The sequence below is a fragment of the Mesoplodon mirus genome (genome assembly GCF_964341445.2).
Source record: "Mesoplodon mirus genome assembly, chromosome: 11".
In the NCBI taxonomy this organism is placed as follows: Eukaryota; Metazoa; Chordata; class Mammalia; order Artiodactyla; family Ziphiidae; genus Mesoplodon; species Mesoplodon mirus.
Genome location: NC_138987.1, coordinates 72,978,967 through 72,996,067, shown reverse-complemented (window position 1 = coordinate 72,996,067; position 17,101 = coordinate 72,978,967). Strand labels below are relative to the sequence as shown.

At 43.3% G+C, this 17,101-nt stretch overlaps 1 protein-coding gene across 2 annotated transcripts in view; it reads left to right on the top strand.

Annotated features, from left to right (window-relative positions):
• The window catches only part of PTPRB (protein tyrosine phosphatase receptor type B), a 115,818-nt gene that overhangs the window by 72,090 nt on the left and 26,627 nt on the right, over nucleotides 1-17,101 (top strand). For both annotated transcript variants that reach the window (XM_082636647.1, XM_082636648.1), the window contains 6 exons: nucleotides 1,809-2,072; nucleotides 3,894-4,157; nucleotides 4,901-5,182; nucleotides 8,596-8,874; nucleotides 9,408-9,557; nucleotides 11,769-12,012. In XM_082636647.1, the coding sequence (XP_082492773.1) occupies nucleotides 1,809-2,072; nucleotides 3,894-4,157; nucleotides 4,901-5,182; nucleotides 8,596-8,874; nucleotides 9,408-9,557; nucleotides 11,769-12,012 (1,483 nt within the window). The remainder of the gene's footprint in view (nucleotides 1-1,808; nucleotides 2,073-3,893; nucleotides 4,158-4,900; nucleotides 5,183-8,595; nucleotides 8,875-9,407; nucleotides 9,558-11,768; nucleotides 12,013-17,101) is intronic.

Below are 17,101 nucleotides of genomic sequence, written 5' to 3'. Positions count from 1 at the left end.
ACATATGAGTAAAAGTCTGAAAGAAGTGAGAAAGAGGACCGTGTAGATATCTGGGGAAGAGCATCCCGAAGCGGAGCAAACAGCAAGGCGAAGAACCTGAGGTGAGAGCGTTGGAGAAGCAGTAATGAGGCCACTATTGGTAGAGCACAGTGAGTGACGACAAAGTGAGGGGAGGTGGTCAGAGAGGTAACTGGGGTCCTAAGGTGATGGCAGTCATAGAAACGATAAGGGTCCAAAGCAAAACTAATGCAGGGGCCCTGATGAAGAATAGTAGATATAGTCAAGAAATAGTCCTGCATTAGATAAGATGGCACTTGGTGGCTGAGTAGAGTATAAAATGAGGAACAGAAGAAAGATTCTACAGTTTCTACCTGGTAGAAGATGATTCTATTAACTGAGATAAGAGAAGCAGGAGGAGAGAGTGTCAAGGAAAAAGATAGAGGGCTCAGTTCTGAACTGAGTTTGTGATGTCTGAATGACTTGCAGAGAGAGGTGATCAATAGGTTATTGATAATAGGGGTCCTGAGCTCAGAAAAGTGAGCTGGAGATAAAGATTTGGACAAAAATTCTAGTTAAATCCATGTTTTAGTCTGTTCAGGATGCTATAACAAGAATACCATAAACTGGGTGGCTTAAACAACAGACATTTATTTCTCACAGTTCTGGAGGCTGGAAGTTCAAGGTCAAGGCTCCAGCAGATTTGGTGTCTGGTGAGGGCCCATTTTCTGGATCACAGCGAGCATCTTCTCACTGTGTCCTCACATGGTGGGAAGGATGAGAGCCCTCTGGGGTCTCTTTTATAAGGCACTGATCCCACTCATGAGGTCTCTACCCTCATGGCCTAATCATCTTCCATTCGCTACCCCCTGAAACCATCATTTTGGCCCTCAGGTTTCAACATGAATTTCCGGGGGGGGTCGGGGTGGAGACACAAACATGCAGGCCATAACGAGCCATAAAGTGAATGAGACTGACTGTTTCGCTAATATTATAGAATATGAAGGAGACAAAGGGTAAAACCATGGGAAATACCAACTTTTAAGGATCTGGCATAAGGAGAGGGGAAAAGCAAAAGAGCCTGAGAAAGTGTTTGGAGAAGAGAACCCAGGAGAGAGGAGACGGATGTCCTGTTCTATTTCCACTGGCATCTTAAGACTTCCATGGTATCAGGCAGCCTCTGTGCCAACAGTTTGGAAGCAGGTCATTTCTGGTAGCACTTGATCACCTTGCCAGCAGGTAGCACGGAAGGCCAAAAGGGTTCCAAAATCCTAATGTAAACCTTTTTTAAAAAATGGTTTTGGCTTTTCCTCTTCCTTCTCTTTCCCATGTCTCTGAATCGAGTTTTCTCTTTCTGCCTGATTTTCCCTTTCTTTCATACCTCGTCTCTCCTTCCCACTGCCCTTCCCTGCAATGGTCATTTCTTAGCTCTCAGAGGGCACTCAGAGATAGATTGCTGATCTCTGATCTAGTTCCTAGTATTGGAAAAACATTTATCACACAGGTCAGACTAACATTTATTTTACATGCAAAAAATGTTTTTAAAGGTAGTTTTCCATTAGTGGGGTTTTTTTGTTGTTGTTGTTCTCTTGTGGTTTTGCTTTTTAACATTAACAGCTCCAGCCTCGCTAATTCACAATATTCAGATTTCTTTGCTCTGGGGTCTCCATGTAGTCAATATTCGTAAAGGCAGGGACGGTGTGTTTTGAGCTGCTTGATGGAGTGTGGCCATCTAGACGCCAACCCCGGGCTGGGTCAGGGTTGACTGTACCGAAACTCAGTCTCATTCTCTTGCTCCTCAACCTTTCTAGTCCCAGCAGCTGTCACCAACCTGAGGATCACAGAGAATGCCACCAGACACCTGTCCTTCAGCTGGACCCCCTCAGAGGGGGAGCTCAAATGGTACAACATCTTTCTGTACAACCCCGATCGAACTCTTCAGGAGCGAGCTCAAGTTGGCCCGCAAGTCCAGAGCTTCTCTTTCCAGAACTTGCTACAAGGTCGAATGTACAAAATGGTGATTGTAACTCACAGTGGGGAGCTGTCTAATGAGTCTTCCATATTCGGTAGAACAGGTAAGACCTGAACCCAAGCTGTAATGAATAGCAGGGAAATTGTCACAGTACTCACTGGCTTTTCCTTAATTTGTCCTTAATTTCTTGTTCTACCCAGGATGTAGCTTTATATGAAATTTGTGACCTTTATATGAAATTTTTGACCCTAAATCAGACCTTTGATTATATATCAGAATAGTTTTTGCACTGGTTTTTGCTTTGTTTCCTACACGTGCTTACCTCATAGAGTTTAGTGAAAAAAATGAATCTGGCTCCTCTATTTGCCAGCAAACTGCTATGCAAGGGTTATAACCCACTGGGGCTCAATTCAAGCTGTGCCTTTCAGCTTTCTACAGGAAATAGATGGAGTGGAGAGCAGGTCCAAAGAAGAGCAGCTACAAATGGGGCCAACAAGCAAAGACTGATGTGAATCAGAAACACAGCACTAGATGAAGTGAACACAAGAGTTCCAGGAAAATGAGAGAGAGAAACATCTCTGGGTTTTGCAAATAAGAAACTGAATCTACTCTTTCTCCATAATTTGAGTCCATTATCTCATTTTTTCTATTCAATTTTTATTCTTTTTAAAAATATTTATTTATTTATTTATTTGACTGCGCCGGGTCTTAGTTGCGGCATGTGAACTCTTGAGTTGAAACATGCATGTGAAATCTAGTCCCCTGACCAGGAATGGAACCCTGGCCCCCTGCATTGGGAGCGTTGAGCTTTAGCCACTGGACCACCAGGGAAGTCCCCAATTTTTATTCTTAATTGACAGTTGTTTTGAGTGCTCTTGTGTGCCAGGCACTGGGCTTACTGTTGCACTAGGAGAGTAGACAAGACTCACAGGGCCCCTGACCTCACAGGGCTTTACACTAGCAGAGAGGAGGAGACAGCAGGATGGCAGATTTTAAAGGGTGATGATTTTGGAACCCCTTAAATCCTCTGAAGGAAATAAACATTATGTTGTGACACAGCGTGACTCGGCAGGACAAGACTTAGAGACCACTTTAGACAGAGAAGGCTTTTCAGCTGAGACCCGAAGGTGAGAGGAGCCATGGGAAGATCTCATTTTAGTCACTCAACAGGAGTTCTCAGCTTGTCTTCTAAGGGAATGAAAAAGAGCAGTGGATAAGCCATGAGTGGAATTTCCTAGATGTTACCATCTTCAGGGCCATCTGCCCTCAGCACATCTTCCCTTATCTGCTCATTAATGTTTAAAATTCCTCCAACAAGGGACAACAGTCTTCACTCTCCAAAGAATCATGAAGCTTACATACCCACGGGACAGGTGCCAGCCTGACTAATTTATACTATGGTAGAAATGACTGTTAACACTTCACTTCCCAAGTGAGGTTCCATCAGTATAGATTTTGGGGGAAGAAAGGGCTGAGAGAGAGAACTGAGAACCTAAGAGAGGATGGAGAGGAAGTAAAGAGGCCCAGAGAGGGATGTTATGGGATGGTGGCCTAAGTGAGATGGGCCAGACTGGAAGGAGCAGGAACATTTTATGAACAACTTTCAGGGCTTTTTATATCCTAAGTTATGAACTATTTGACCAGTCTTAGTCATTTCTGAAGATTTCACTTTATATGTTTATCAGAGGACATGTAGCGAGCATACAGAAGTCACCACCTCTTGTGCTTTGTTTTATTTTAATTTGTGCCAGGTCTCTAGACCACATGCCCCTAAACTCAAGTGACCTGAAGTAGAAGCAAGATCTGACTCTACAATAAGCACTACTCACCCGTACACCCAACATAGCTCATGTTTTCACCTGTGGGCCAAAATGCCTTTGTTTCTATCTGTCTTGTTTTTAGTAAAGGTTGTTCCTCTCTTAAGTCCCAGCCTCTGTGAGTAACCTCAAGGGATCCAATCGAAACATGACAGACAGTCTCTGGTTCAGCTGGAGTCCAGCCTCTGGGGACTTCGACTTTTATGAGCTGATTCTTTATAACCCCAATGGCACAAAGAAGGAAAACTGGAAAGACAAGGACCTGATGGAGTGGCGTTTCCATGGCCTCGTTCCCGGAAGGAAATACACGCTGTGTGTGATAACTCATAGTGGAGATCTCAGCAACAAGGTCACGGGGGAGAGCAGAACAGGTAAGAAGCCCAGTTGCCAATGGCCAAGTGTTGGTGGGAAGTAGCTTCCACAGGCATGTTTTAATTACGGTCTTATTCATAAGAAATAAAATCGGTAATGATGTACCATGTGCTAGCCCCTGAACTTGGGAAGGCTCTGTGATAGAATGGGTAAAGGAGACAGACTTTGAGTGAAAAGATCTAGGTCCTTGGCTTAGCTCTACCACTTACCTATGTGAAGCTGGGCAAGTCACCGAGCATCTCTAAGCCTCAGCTTTCTTATCTGTAAAATGGGGATAATCATATACATCATCATTGTGTTACTATGATCAGTGCTTTCTAAATTTTCTTATTTCTTGGGCACACACAGATAACATTGATATCTGTGTGCCACCCTGGGGTCAATGAACAAGGCTCTCTGCAATTGGATGTAACTGTCTGTGGACTCTAGCCTTCACATCCCCAAATCTGATGGAATAAATATCTTCTTATACTTATAATCCATTCAGGGCACACTCATGCTCCATAGCACCCTGGTAAAAAAGCTCTGGTTATAAAAATTAAAGAAAATGTACATAAAACACTTGAGGACAGTGTCTTACATGTAGTAAACACTGTAAATGGAAGCTCTTATTATTATGTTATCATATTACCTCTTCCTATGAAGTATGTTAAATATATGTCTGATGTCGCTCAGCTATCTTATTTATATATGTTATGGCATAGAAGTGTTTACATGATTTTTTACTTTCTCATACATACAGCCCCAAGTCCTCCCAGTCTTATGTCATTTGCTGATGTTGCAAACACATCGTTGGCCATCACCTGGAAAGGGCCACCGGACTGGACAGACTACGATGACTTTGAGCTGCAGTGGTTCCCCAGAGATGCCGTCACAGTCTTCAACCCCTACAGCAACAGAAAATCAGAAGGACGCATCGTGTATGGTCTTCGTCCAGGGAGATCTTATCAATTCAGTGTCAAGACTGTCAGTGGTGATTCCTGGAAAACCTACAGCAAACCAATTTTTGGATCTGTGAGGACAAGTATGACATGTCTTGATTCTCAGATGAAGTGGGGAGGAAGTATGTGTTGCAACATCTTATTCCAATGAGGCTTGGTTTAAATCCACATTTTTACCTGAAATTGGTTAGATTTGAATTCAGACAGAAGTTCTATATAGATTTGTTCATTTATTCAACTTTAACAACAAGAAATAATCTCTTCCCTCATGGAGTTTACAGTTGAGTGGGAGGTACTATCATTAAAAAGACATTTTGGGTGTGATGAAGGAAGTATTTGGCACTAGAGAAATACAGGGTGAAGGCATCTGACCCAATAAAAGGGAGCTTCCTAGAAGAAGAAACATCCAACTCAAAACCCAGGGAAGAGTAAGACTCACCGGGTGGAGATGCAGAAAGAAGTAAAGAATGTTCCAGGTAGAGAGAATAAAAGATTCCAAAACCAGGCAGGAGGCAGGAATAGAAAGGAGTTTAGTTGGCCAGAGGATAAAAGGTGAGGATTAGGAGAATCAGGTCATAAAATGTCTTGTGAGCCATGGTGATGATTTTGAACCTCAGTCCATTGGAGCCACTGAAGGATTTTCAGTCGAGATATAATCAAATTTGCATTTTAGAAAGCCACTATAGGGGTGGAACAGAGAACAGATTGAAAGGGGCAAACTAGAAACAGAGGGACTGGTTAGGACATATTGCTGTAAATTCTAAAGATGAAAATACTTCAACAATAAAGTACATATCGGTTTCTTCCCCAAGGCATTTTGAGATAAATACCACAGACCTCAAAGAAACAGAAGTTTTTGGTATAGGAACCTCAATCCAAATATTTATTTGTTTGTTTGTTTGTTTTGTTTTGTTTTTTTTGCGGTACGCGGGCCTCTCACTGTTGCGGCCTCTCCCGTTGCGGAGCACAGGCTCCGGACGCGCAGGCTCACGGGCCCAGCCATTCCACGGCATGTGGGATCTTCCCAGACCGGGGCACAAACCCATGTCCCCTGCATCGGCAGGCAGACTCTCAACCACTGCGCCACCAGGGAAGCCCCTATTTTTCAATAATACCCAGTAAATGTAGTTTCTGAGATCAGATCAGATAGTTATTGGTTACTGATAAAACACAAAGTTGAAAATTAGAAATTTAGGCCAGTAGCTGTTTTGTTAATTCAACAAACATTAATGCTACAAAAATTATAACTCTTTGGATATTGTATCCAAAGAGTAGTTTGGGATCAGATAGGTGTGTGTCAAGAGAAATATGTGAAAAAGAACTAAGAGTTTTAGTTTATAGCAAGATCAAGAGGGATTTGCAGTGGCATATTGTGGGCTGTGTAATTGAATCACAGGTGTTGGAATCTGAGAGCTCAGTTGAGGTTGGGCTGGTCAGATCACATCTGGAATATTGTATTCGGTCCTGGATGCTAGAATTTAAGAGAGGCATTTACCAAATGGGGCCTGCCCAAGAGGAAAGCAACCAGCACCAAGGGGGACTCAATGCTGAGTTTTACGGGGAATGACGGAATGAACTTTGAGGGTTGCATTAGTTCAGATTGGGTTTGGCTGTGGGTAACAGAAAATACAATATAACAGAGGATTAAACAAAACAGAAGCTGAGAATTCTCATGTAAAATCATTCCAGTGCCCCATTTCTCACAAACACACTCCAGCCATGCTGAACAGCTTGCACTGCTCCACCAGCCACCTTCCCACTCCTCCCAGCACCACCCTTGGTGCCCGGGTTCGTGGTTTTCTCTGCCTAAAATGCCCCTCTCCCAATATCTTGGCAAGGTGTCATCTCTGCCAGAAAGGCTTTGCTAACTCCTGCCCACCACTAATGCCAGAAGCAGAAAGTTGTCTGTCACTTCACACAGCATCCTCTTCCCCATTTCTTCTGGTACATTCTCTTTTCTACCTTGTATTATGACTGGTTTGGACTCATCTCCCTTCCTAGAGGTTACGGCTAATACCTTATTCACTTCTGTACTGTTCACAGTCTCTAGAAGGGCACATCGCACATAGTAGGCACTTGCTTCTTAGTGAATGGAGATGTAACCTGAGTCTTGGAAAACAGGCAGCATTTAGAGGTGAAAAGGAGGAGAGAGAAGGAACTGAGGGAAGAGATCAAAGCAAATTTCCATATTATACTTTGTGTAAATTAGTCAGAATTATGGATTAGGCAGGATGTTTTCAAAGAATTTCTCCAAAGCTGAAAAAGGAGGTGTCTTTGGGTCTCAGCTGTGACTTGGTTTGAAGGGAGCTCAAAAGATTAACATGCAATTAATGTTTGAAAAGACACAATTATTGTCTGCCTCAAAGGCCAATTCCTCCTCTATCCTGAAAAATCCTCGGCTTGATTTTTTTTCCTAAATCATCCTCATCTAACCTGCTGTGCCTTAGCTTACATTTATAGACCTTGATATGAAACAGGAGTTCACTCAGTAGCACACAGATGCTGAGTGTTTGCTGAGGACAAGGACTCCTGTAACAAAGCACGTGTCAGGGGAAGGTGGGTCGTGCTCCAAATCAGAGCAACAGGTGCTGCACCGGGAGGGCCAAGTGGGTCTACACATAGTTCCCAGAAGAGCATATATAACGGGGTAACCTACACAGTTTGGTTGTTAACTTGCACAGTCACGTGACTGCTTTTTTTTTCAGACTCATGGTTGTGTCACTCACAGGAACAAATAAAATCAGCTGCCATTCAAGTCCCTACTGAGTTAGGCACTCTGTCAGGCAGAAGAAAGTGAATGACCATAAGCACAGGGGGATGAAACAGGGGGATGGAAGAGTCTGGCATATGTGGGGAACCACAGCAGTTCAGTCCCTGGAGCATGGCGTGTGAGCAGGGAGGGGCAGGCAAAAAATGGAAGACAGGGACAGGAGCCAGATCCAGAAGGTAAAAGCGTCAGCAGTGCCATTTCTTACTCTCCTCATTTTAAGAACTAACATTTATTGAGCAGTTAACACGCCAGCCACTGTTCTGGGTGGCTGTGCATGCTTCAGCTCATTGAGGCATTACAGTAACCATATGAAATAGGTATTTTTAATTTCCCCACTTTACAGATAGGGCACAGATACGTTAAATCACTTGCCCACGAGTGCGTCGCTGGCAAATAGAATTTGAATTCAGGCAGATCAAGCCGCACCTCTCGGCTACTCTGCCCCACCTTCTATCTGACTTCTGCCACTTGATTTCAGTGCCCACGTGTACATTTGTGTTTCCAGTCACAATGGCACCCGGTGATTTTTCTAAAGGGACAGAATTTTAATGTTTAGTGTTTCTCAAAGTGGAGTCTCATAGGCAGAAATCCCTTTGGAGATCTATGAAAGACAATTCACATGAAGATTGAGAATGATTTATTTAGTTCTCTGAGCTAGTTGGAGCCAAAGGAGCTAAAAGGATGTCTCACAGAGTTGTGAAAAGTATCTCTTCCTGTCTCCTTTAGAGCCAGACAAGATACAGAATCTGCATTGCCGTCCTCAGAACTCCACGGCCATTGCCTGTTCTTGGATCCCTCCCGATTCTGATTTTGATGGGTACAGCATTGAGTGCCGGAAAATGGACACTCAAGAAGTTGAGTTCTCCAGAAAGTTGGAGAAAGAAAAATCTCTGCTTAACATCATGATGCTAGTGCCCCATAAGAGATACCTGGTGTCCATCAAGGTGCAGTCAGCCGGCATGAGCAGTGAGGTGGTCGAAGACAGCACCATCACCATGATAGACCGTAAGTGTCCCTGGAGGCGCGCACAGGGCGCGTGCCTTTCTCCGTGGTATCCACCACCCCTGTTCACGTGCATACGGCTCACCCACATTAGTGTGTCTTCTTGTCACTTGAAGAGGATCTGAAAGGCTCTGGGAAGTAGAAACATTTCTCTGTGTAACGCATGCTGGCAGCAAATAAGTTAAATGATCTTAAAGAACCTGAATGAGTTAGTATTTAAATACATCTCTTCGCCTGACGTAGTTAGAGCCATAATGGAGCTTTTAAGCAGTTTGATGCTACAACTTCAGGAAATCCTGCTGAGGAGCTGCCTCTTTCATTATGTTTAATGTGCTACTGGCAAATCACTTCCTCTGCCTGCTTCCCTTCAGGAGAGGAGGAGGTTTTCTTGATTCCAAGCATTACACACACACACACACACACACACACACACACACACTCTGATGTAGGTGAGTAGAGATCTTCATTTCACTGATAGTTTATATGTAAAAGCATAGTTGTGACCCTTCTTGGTTCCCTCTCCACCCTTCTTCCAGGCCCTCCTCCTCCACCTCCACATATTCGGGTGAATAAAAAGGATGTGCTAATTAGCAAATCTTCCATCAACTTTACTTTCAACTGCAGCTGGTTCAGCGACACCAATGGAGCTGTGAAATACTTCACAGTGGTGGTGAGAGAGGCTGACGGTAAGTGATCACGAATTAACTCTGCTGTAAGACACAGGATTACTTTCCCAAAAGTCACTGTGGGAGCTCCTTTTGTGACAAGTTTTTAAAAGAAGAAAACTTAATTTTTATGTCATTTCACTTTCTCTCTGCTGGATGCAGGGAGATGTAACAGAAAACTGCTCAAAGGTTCTTTCAGCAATAAAGCCTATTATCTGCTGGGTTTATTAAATGGGCGAGTAATATTAATAGCAACTACATCAGTAATAACAATAACCATCATTTCTTGAGCCCGTACTACGTGCCAGGCACTGTTGGAAGTGCATTGCATGTACTGACTCATTCAGTCTTCTTTGCTACTTATTCAGTCCCGTTCAGCTCCCTTTTTCTGCCATTAAGCAGCTATACGCTTCATCTGCCTTCCCCCCTTCCTGTCTCAATACCTGCACCAATCATACACTCCCAAACCACCCACCAATTCACAAAAATATTCAAAAGCTTAAATAAAAGAGGGGAAAAAATGATCATGAAGAGCAGTCCTCCTTTCTCTACTGAATTTTCAATAATATGTTTCATTATCTAGTCCACTAAATTATTCAGTGTTACCTAATTCTTATGGATCAGGCAAATACTAGGTAATTCTTATAATAACATTCCGTACAACCACCAGGTATGATCTTTAGAGCTTATTACATCAGCAGTTACCAAATCATCTGCAGGAGTGCTGTATCTGGGGGCACACATGTCCATATGTGTATTTGCCACTGAGGTCTTGTGTGTTATTTCTCCAAAACAGATGTTTGTGTCTGGAATGACATTAATATATTCTACATGTCTTATATTTTTCAAAATTGTTTAAGGTGCTGTACTGGAGTTTCTTAAGCATCCCAGACTATTTTAACCCATTTGTGGGCAATGGGAAGCTTTAAATCTGCCATGACAAATGTTGGAGCTAAACAGTATTTCATTCTCACTGTGTATTTTTACATTTTATTTAATTGTACTAGAGCTGGTTATGCATAATTAATTCAATAATTTCAAGGGTGAGTGTTGCATTCCAAGTTTCTTCACACATCCTAATTGGAGATAAATAGGTGAACTGTAGAGAGACTTTAACTTTAAGTAGGCTGCCCTGAAGACAGTGTTTTTCTACCTGAATATAAGGCAGTAGCTGAAAAAAAGTAATACCCCAGAATTCAGCCTCGTGTGCTCCAGCCAGGTGTGTTTCAATTATTGATGTCCATGGAGATGGGCTGTGCTCCCTCTGTTGATCTAAGATAACAAGCCATCTCACATAAGTGTCACTTATAGCATATATACTCTTCCTAAAGACAACCTTCCTTTTAATTACTGCCAACAGGATAATATTTCCAAGATCCATTCATTTTTGAGCAAATTTTATTAAACAATAGAAGTTTAATAAATTGAGATTGAGTCCAGGATACAAAGAAGCCCCACGTACCACTCCTTAAAGTTCACTGTAAATGGTATCCAATCTCTGTAATATTTTCCTTCCTAATTATGCTTTCCTCAAGCCAACATCAAAACGAGTTTGCAGTGCCAAAACACACAGCAGGCTGGGTGGACAGGGGAAGAGTTCTGGGAAGTGTTCTGCCTGAGGGACCAAATTCAAGCCAGGATTAAGCTGTACTCAAGATAACAGAGCAGGACACGGAGGAATTATCAGACTGGGCACGGCAAGGGGAGCGTGCCTGTGAGGCACGCTCTGGCCTCAGACCTGATTCCTCTAATCTTTTCCCCGTTTCCCAGGTCATAGGGATCTCCTTATTCGCTCAGCTACAATGGTTATTGGCTGGGTAGAGACCTTTTTGAGTGGCTTGACTCACAGCGGGGAGTGTCCAACTTTCTGGAGTTACGGGACACGTTATCATTGGATGCATGAGCCACCCTGTCATTCACACATATTTTATTTCCTAGAAAAATGATAGTGTATGTGTGTGTGTGTGTGTGTCTCTGTGTGTGTCGGTGTAGATGAATATGCATATATAAAATGTTGTATATGCACTATTTATTTTTAATTTTTACTTATTTTAGAAAAAGTGAATTAAATTAATTTCATTGGGAGAATTTCATAGCATCCTTTGAGATCACAGATTCTGCACTCCAGGGATGACTGGAGATAGTGGGTGAGGAGGTAACCTCAGAAACCTAGTTAGAAATCACTGAAGTCACAAGAAAGTCAGTGCTTCACTGTGGGTTTTCTCCCTCCAGGCAGTGATGAGCTGAAGCCAGAACAACAGCACCCTCTGCCCTCCTACCTGGAATACAGGCACAATGCGTCCATTCGGGTGTATCAGACTGATTATTTTGCCAGCAAATGTGCGGAAAGTCCTGACAGCAACTCTAAGAGTTTTAACATTAAGCTTGGTGCAGAGATGGAGAGCCTGGGTGGAAAATGTGATCCCAATCAGCAAAAATTTTGTGACGGACCGCTGAAGCCGCGCACGGCCTACAGGTTAGATGTATTACCATCATTTTGCTAGAAGGGACGTGCTCCATCACGGGACGCTCAGCTGTCTGGGCCTCTGATGCACACGAGCTCCTGTAGATTAATAACCTGTGTTACAAGAGTACTCTACATTTCACTAGGTGATTTATAAAAGTTGTGTTCCTGCCTGTGTTCACAGGTAACGTGTAAAGAAGGCCTTCGCATTGTGCAAAAGCTCCAATTCATTGTGTGAAGAATTGAAGGTTCTTAATAAATTGTCCTTTCTCCTAAAACTTCTCTAGTATGAATCAGACAATTTACTTACCATGTTAACCACTGTGAAAATGTCCAAATAGAAAGATTGAGTTCAGGGAGACTCAAGAAATATGAGGTTTTATATTCCACCTTTAGTGAGGACTGGAATTTACCTTCTAAGGTGTAACAAGATGAAAGTGCTCTTTGGTCCAGATAGAACCCTTGAAGGGAAAGGCCCCTGAATGAGTGGAAGTACCCTCTCCTCTCAGTAAGATGGCAGATGTAAAGGAGCAGCTATTTGGTTTGGCCCCAGGGAGCACTACTACAGCCAACAGGCCCCTCCATCTGTAGGAATTGTCTGTGCCCTTCATCTACACTATGCTCCCCGAAAGCAGGTGTAAGTATACACAGCCCCCCAAACCAGGATCCCCAAGAGATAAAGAACCTAGGCTGCCATCTTGGATATGAGGCCACAGGCATCCAAGATTAATACTTCTGCAGAGGGTGTGCCTTCTCTGTTGGGTGTTGGCAGAGCTGATATCCAGCCAGTATGGCAGTCAGTCAGGTTCTCTATGGGCCAGTGTCCATTCTGGTTGGTCAGTGTCCAGGTCTTATTAACTCTTGCATATTTTGAGTATCACCCCTGAATTTCAGCAGAAACTTTTCTGCCAGCTCCAAAGGGAGACAGTGACACGGCATCATGTCACTCTTAGCCCCTCCCTTGCATCAACAAAGGCAGGCCAACAGTTTCCCTAAAACAGAGGACTCACTTTGAGCAGGAACTCTGTATAGATACCTCTGCCCAGGACTCACCACAAAAGTGCCACTGCCACACAGCCAAGGTTGGCACCTCCAAAGTAGACACACACAAACTTATTAGTGATGTTTGCTTGAGGAAAAGGCCGTATGAGCCTACCTGAAGGAGATGAGATCTCAGAGAGAGCAAAGGAAAAATATAAAAGAGATCAGAATGTCGGGGTCCTTTAGTTCCTATTAGAATCAAGAGATGCCTCAGCTCCTTGGTCACTTGGGCTCCAGGAAATTTGAGGAAAAGTCTCCTAAGGGCTATTTTCTCTTTGTGGGTTGGAAAGTTGAGGCTGTTTTTGTTTGTTTTCTTATTTGCTTTTTGAAAGAGAAGGAGAGAAGATGACTCATTACTATGTTTAAGAAAGAGAACAAGGGGCTTCCCTGGTGGCGCAGTGGTTGAGAGTCCGCCTGCCGATGCAGGGGATGCGGGTTCGTGCCCCGGTCCGGGAGGATCCCGCATGCCGCGGAGAGGCTAGGCCCGTGAGCCGTGGCCGCTGAGCCTGCACGTCTGGAGCCTGTGCTCCGCAACAGGAGAGACCGCAGCAGTGAGAGGCCCGCTGTACCACAAAAAAAAAAAGAATGAGAACAAGAAGCTAGAGAGAGTTCATGTGTGGACCAGGCCCCCAGTCTCCCAGCACACTCCTTCCTGTGCCATAATAGCAGCCAAGGTCCTAGGAAGAGGCCCTGCATTCGAGTTCCAGCACTGCCACTTTTCAGCTGTGTAACCTTGTAAATGGCATTTCAGTTCTCTAATTCTCACTTTCCTCATCTGCAAAACATCACAGGACTGTCCTGAGGAGTCATGTAGATGAGAGATCAAACCTAGCCATGTCCCTTCTAGATTAAGGTCTTTCAATGGTTCCCATTCATTTCCAGGAACAAGTGAAGATTCCAGAGCAGGGCACACAAAGCCCCCGCCTCCTCCCTCCTGCCTGCCCCGCCAGCTTTGTCTCCCACCATTTGCCCCAAGTACACTCTGCCCTTTTGCTTTGCCCTATTCCTCCGAGTTCCCTTAAATCTGGCTCTTTTAGACCTCTGAGCCTTTGCACATCCTTTTCACTCTATTTGGGATGCCCTCCACTCTCCCATCTGACTGGTGAATTGCTTCATACACTTTAAAAGCCAGCTCAATCTGCAACTAGCCCGCGCCACCCCTGTTAACCCACAGCTGGGCAGTTGGGCCCTCAGCTACATTTCCACAGCACCCAGTCTCTACACCCCTCTAATCCTCCAGTTAGCAGTGGGTTTTAGCCCTTTGTTTAATAGCCTACCCTCTTCACTAGGCTTCAAGAGCTCACAGTCCAATAGGGGAGACAGACATGACATCAGTCACAAAACAATATGGCAAGTACCGGGCACAAAAGAGATGCCATTAAATGTTTATGAACAAATAAGGGAATGAGCCAAGATGCTCTATGAAGAGACACATTCTTATTATAGCTTAATCACCTCCTGCCGTACTAATTTGTTTTCTAGGACACAGCTTTCCTCTATTTCTCCACATTTCGTTCACTCCTGTGAACAGCATGCCAGGCAGATAATGCTTGATACGCGCACAGAGAACTGCATGCTAAGTGACCCCCCGTGTGGTAGCTGCTGAAACCAGGCTCTGTGCAGGCAGAATTCTGCCTGTCTCACGACGATAATCACCATGGTGACCCTCAATGCTCTCAGGCATCTTTTTTTTCAGAGAGAATAGGTAGACAGGAAGGAACATGGAAAAAGAAAAATTAGGATTGAAAAGAAATGAGAAATGCTAGGTTTAGCTGATATGCAAGTTTATTATGTCAACGAATGTATAATGTGTTTCCGTTCATTGTTGGATTCCTACTATCCGGGTATATAATTAGCGTTGTTCCGTATGGGAAGAGAACGGGCAGATCATGATGGGTGAGAAGCAGTTTGGAGGTTGGGGAAGTGCTGATCTGGTTTTGTTTCTGTTCTAAATAGAATAGCAACGTGACCACGATCAGGTTTCAGCTCCTCTTGACCTTATTTTCCTCAAATGAAGGAAATTGAACCACGTGATCTGTAACTTTGTTCTATAGAATTCTGATTCTGGACACACTTAAAGTTGAAAAACTTACTATCAGATATCAGTTCATTAAAATAATCTTATATACATAAACAGAAGACATGTCTGTAAAATATGGGCAGAAATGTTGAAGGACATAAGAGGGGTATAGGTAAATAAATGCTATGAAGTTTCAAAAGGCTTCTTGAAGGAGGTATCATTTTGGCTGGGCGCTGAAAAGTAGGGAAGAATTTGAAACTATGGAGATAGAGGCAAGAGGAGATTCACAGTGCAGAGGCAGAAATACAGATTGTTTAGAAAAGAGCAAATACTCCCATTTGAAAGTGGGGGTCATGTAGAGGGGTAGTGGGGAAGACAAAAGCAGGAAGATAGGATGGGACAGGATTCTGAATAGGTGCTAATTGCTGGGCTAGGAAATGTGGTTGTGGTGTCCATTACTGGAAGGGTTTAAGGGCAGAGTTCCTGTGGACCTGCTAGTTTTAAGCCAAGCCTACAGTAAGTCATTATCTCCTTCCAGGGTTCCTAAAGGCCCTTATTCATCTGGATCCATTTTGTACTTTGCGTTTGCACCTGTGAATCCCAGAATTCCAGAGCAGGACCTGTCAAGGTTGTTATACCCAATGCTTTTATTTTCACAGATGAGAAAACTGAGGCATAAAGAACTTTGGGAACCTTTCACCTAATCAGTGACAGTGAGAGCTAGACCTCAAACCCTATGCTTCCTAGCCCAGGCCCTTTTTGCCACCCCTCCAACAGAAGTCACTGCTGTTAAACCAAAATTAAGCCAAGAGGAAATAAGAGAAAGAGATTTGTACTACGAGTCAGAAAGTACTGAGTTTAGTTTTCTTTTACCAGCTTCCTCTATGATCTTGAGTGAGAAATGGAATCTCCCCAAGCTTCAGGTTCCAAATCTCCGAAATAATATCATAACTTTCTTATACTGGAGAGGTTGGAGATGGTCAAATAGAATCATATTTATAGAAGTTCTTCACACTTACAAATCACTATACAAATAAAAGAGACTTTTTAAAACATCTTTATTGGAGTATAATTGCTTTACAATGGTGTGTTAGATTCTGCTGCATAACAAAGTGAATCAGCTATACATATACATACAACCCCATATCTCCTCCCTCTTGCATCTCCCTCCCACCCTCCCTATCCCACCCCTCTAGGTGGACACAAAGCACCAAGCTGATCTCCCTGTGCTATGCGGCTGCTTCCCACTAGCTATTTTACATTTGATAGTGTATATATGTCCATGCCATGCTCTCACTTCGTCCTAGCTTACCCTTCCCTCTCCTCGTGTCCTCAAGTCCATTCTCTATGTCTGCATCTTTATTCCTGTCTTGCCCCTAGGTTCTTCAGAACCTTTTTTTTTTTTAAGTTCCATATACATGTGTTAGCATACAGTATTTGTTTTTCTCTTTCTGACTTACTTCACTCTGTAAGACAGTCTCTAGGTCCATCCACCTCACTACAAATAACTCAATTTCATTTCTTTTTATGGCTGAGTAATATTCCATTGTATATATGTGCCACATCCTCTTTATCCATTCATCTGTTGATGGACACTTAGGTTGCTTCCATGTCCTGGCTATTGTAAAGAGTGCTGCAATGAACATAGTGGTACATGACTCTTTTTGAATTATGGTTTTCTCAGGGTATATGCCCAGTAGTGGATTGCTGGGTTGTATGATAGTTCTATTTTAAGTTTTTTAAGGAACCTCCATACTGTTCTCCATAGTGGCTGTATCAATTTACATTCCCACCAACAGTGCAAGAGGGTTCCCTTTTCTCCACACCCTCTCCAGCATTTACTGTTTGTAGGTTTTTTGATGATGGGCATTCTGACTGGTGTGAGGTGATACTTCATTGAAGTTTTGTTTTGTTTTGTTTACATCTTTATTGGAGTATAATTGCTTTACAATGGTGTGCTAGTTTCTGCTTTATATCAAAGTGAATCAGTTATACATATACATATGTTCCCATATCTCTTCCCTCTTGCGTCTCCCTCCC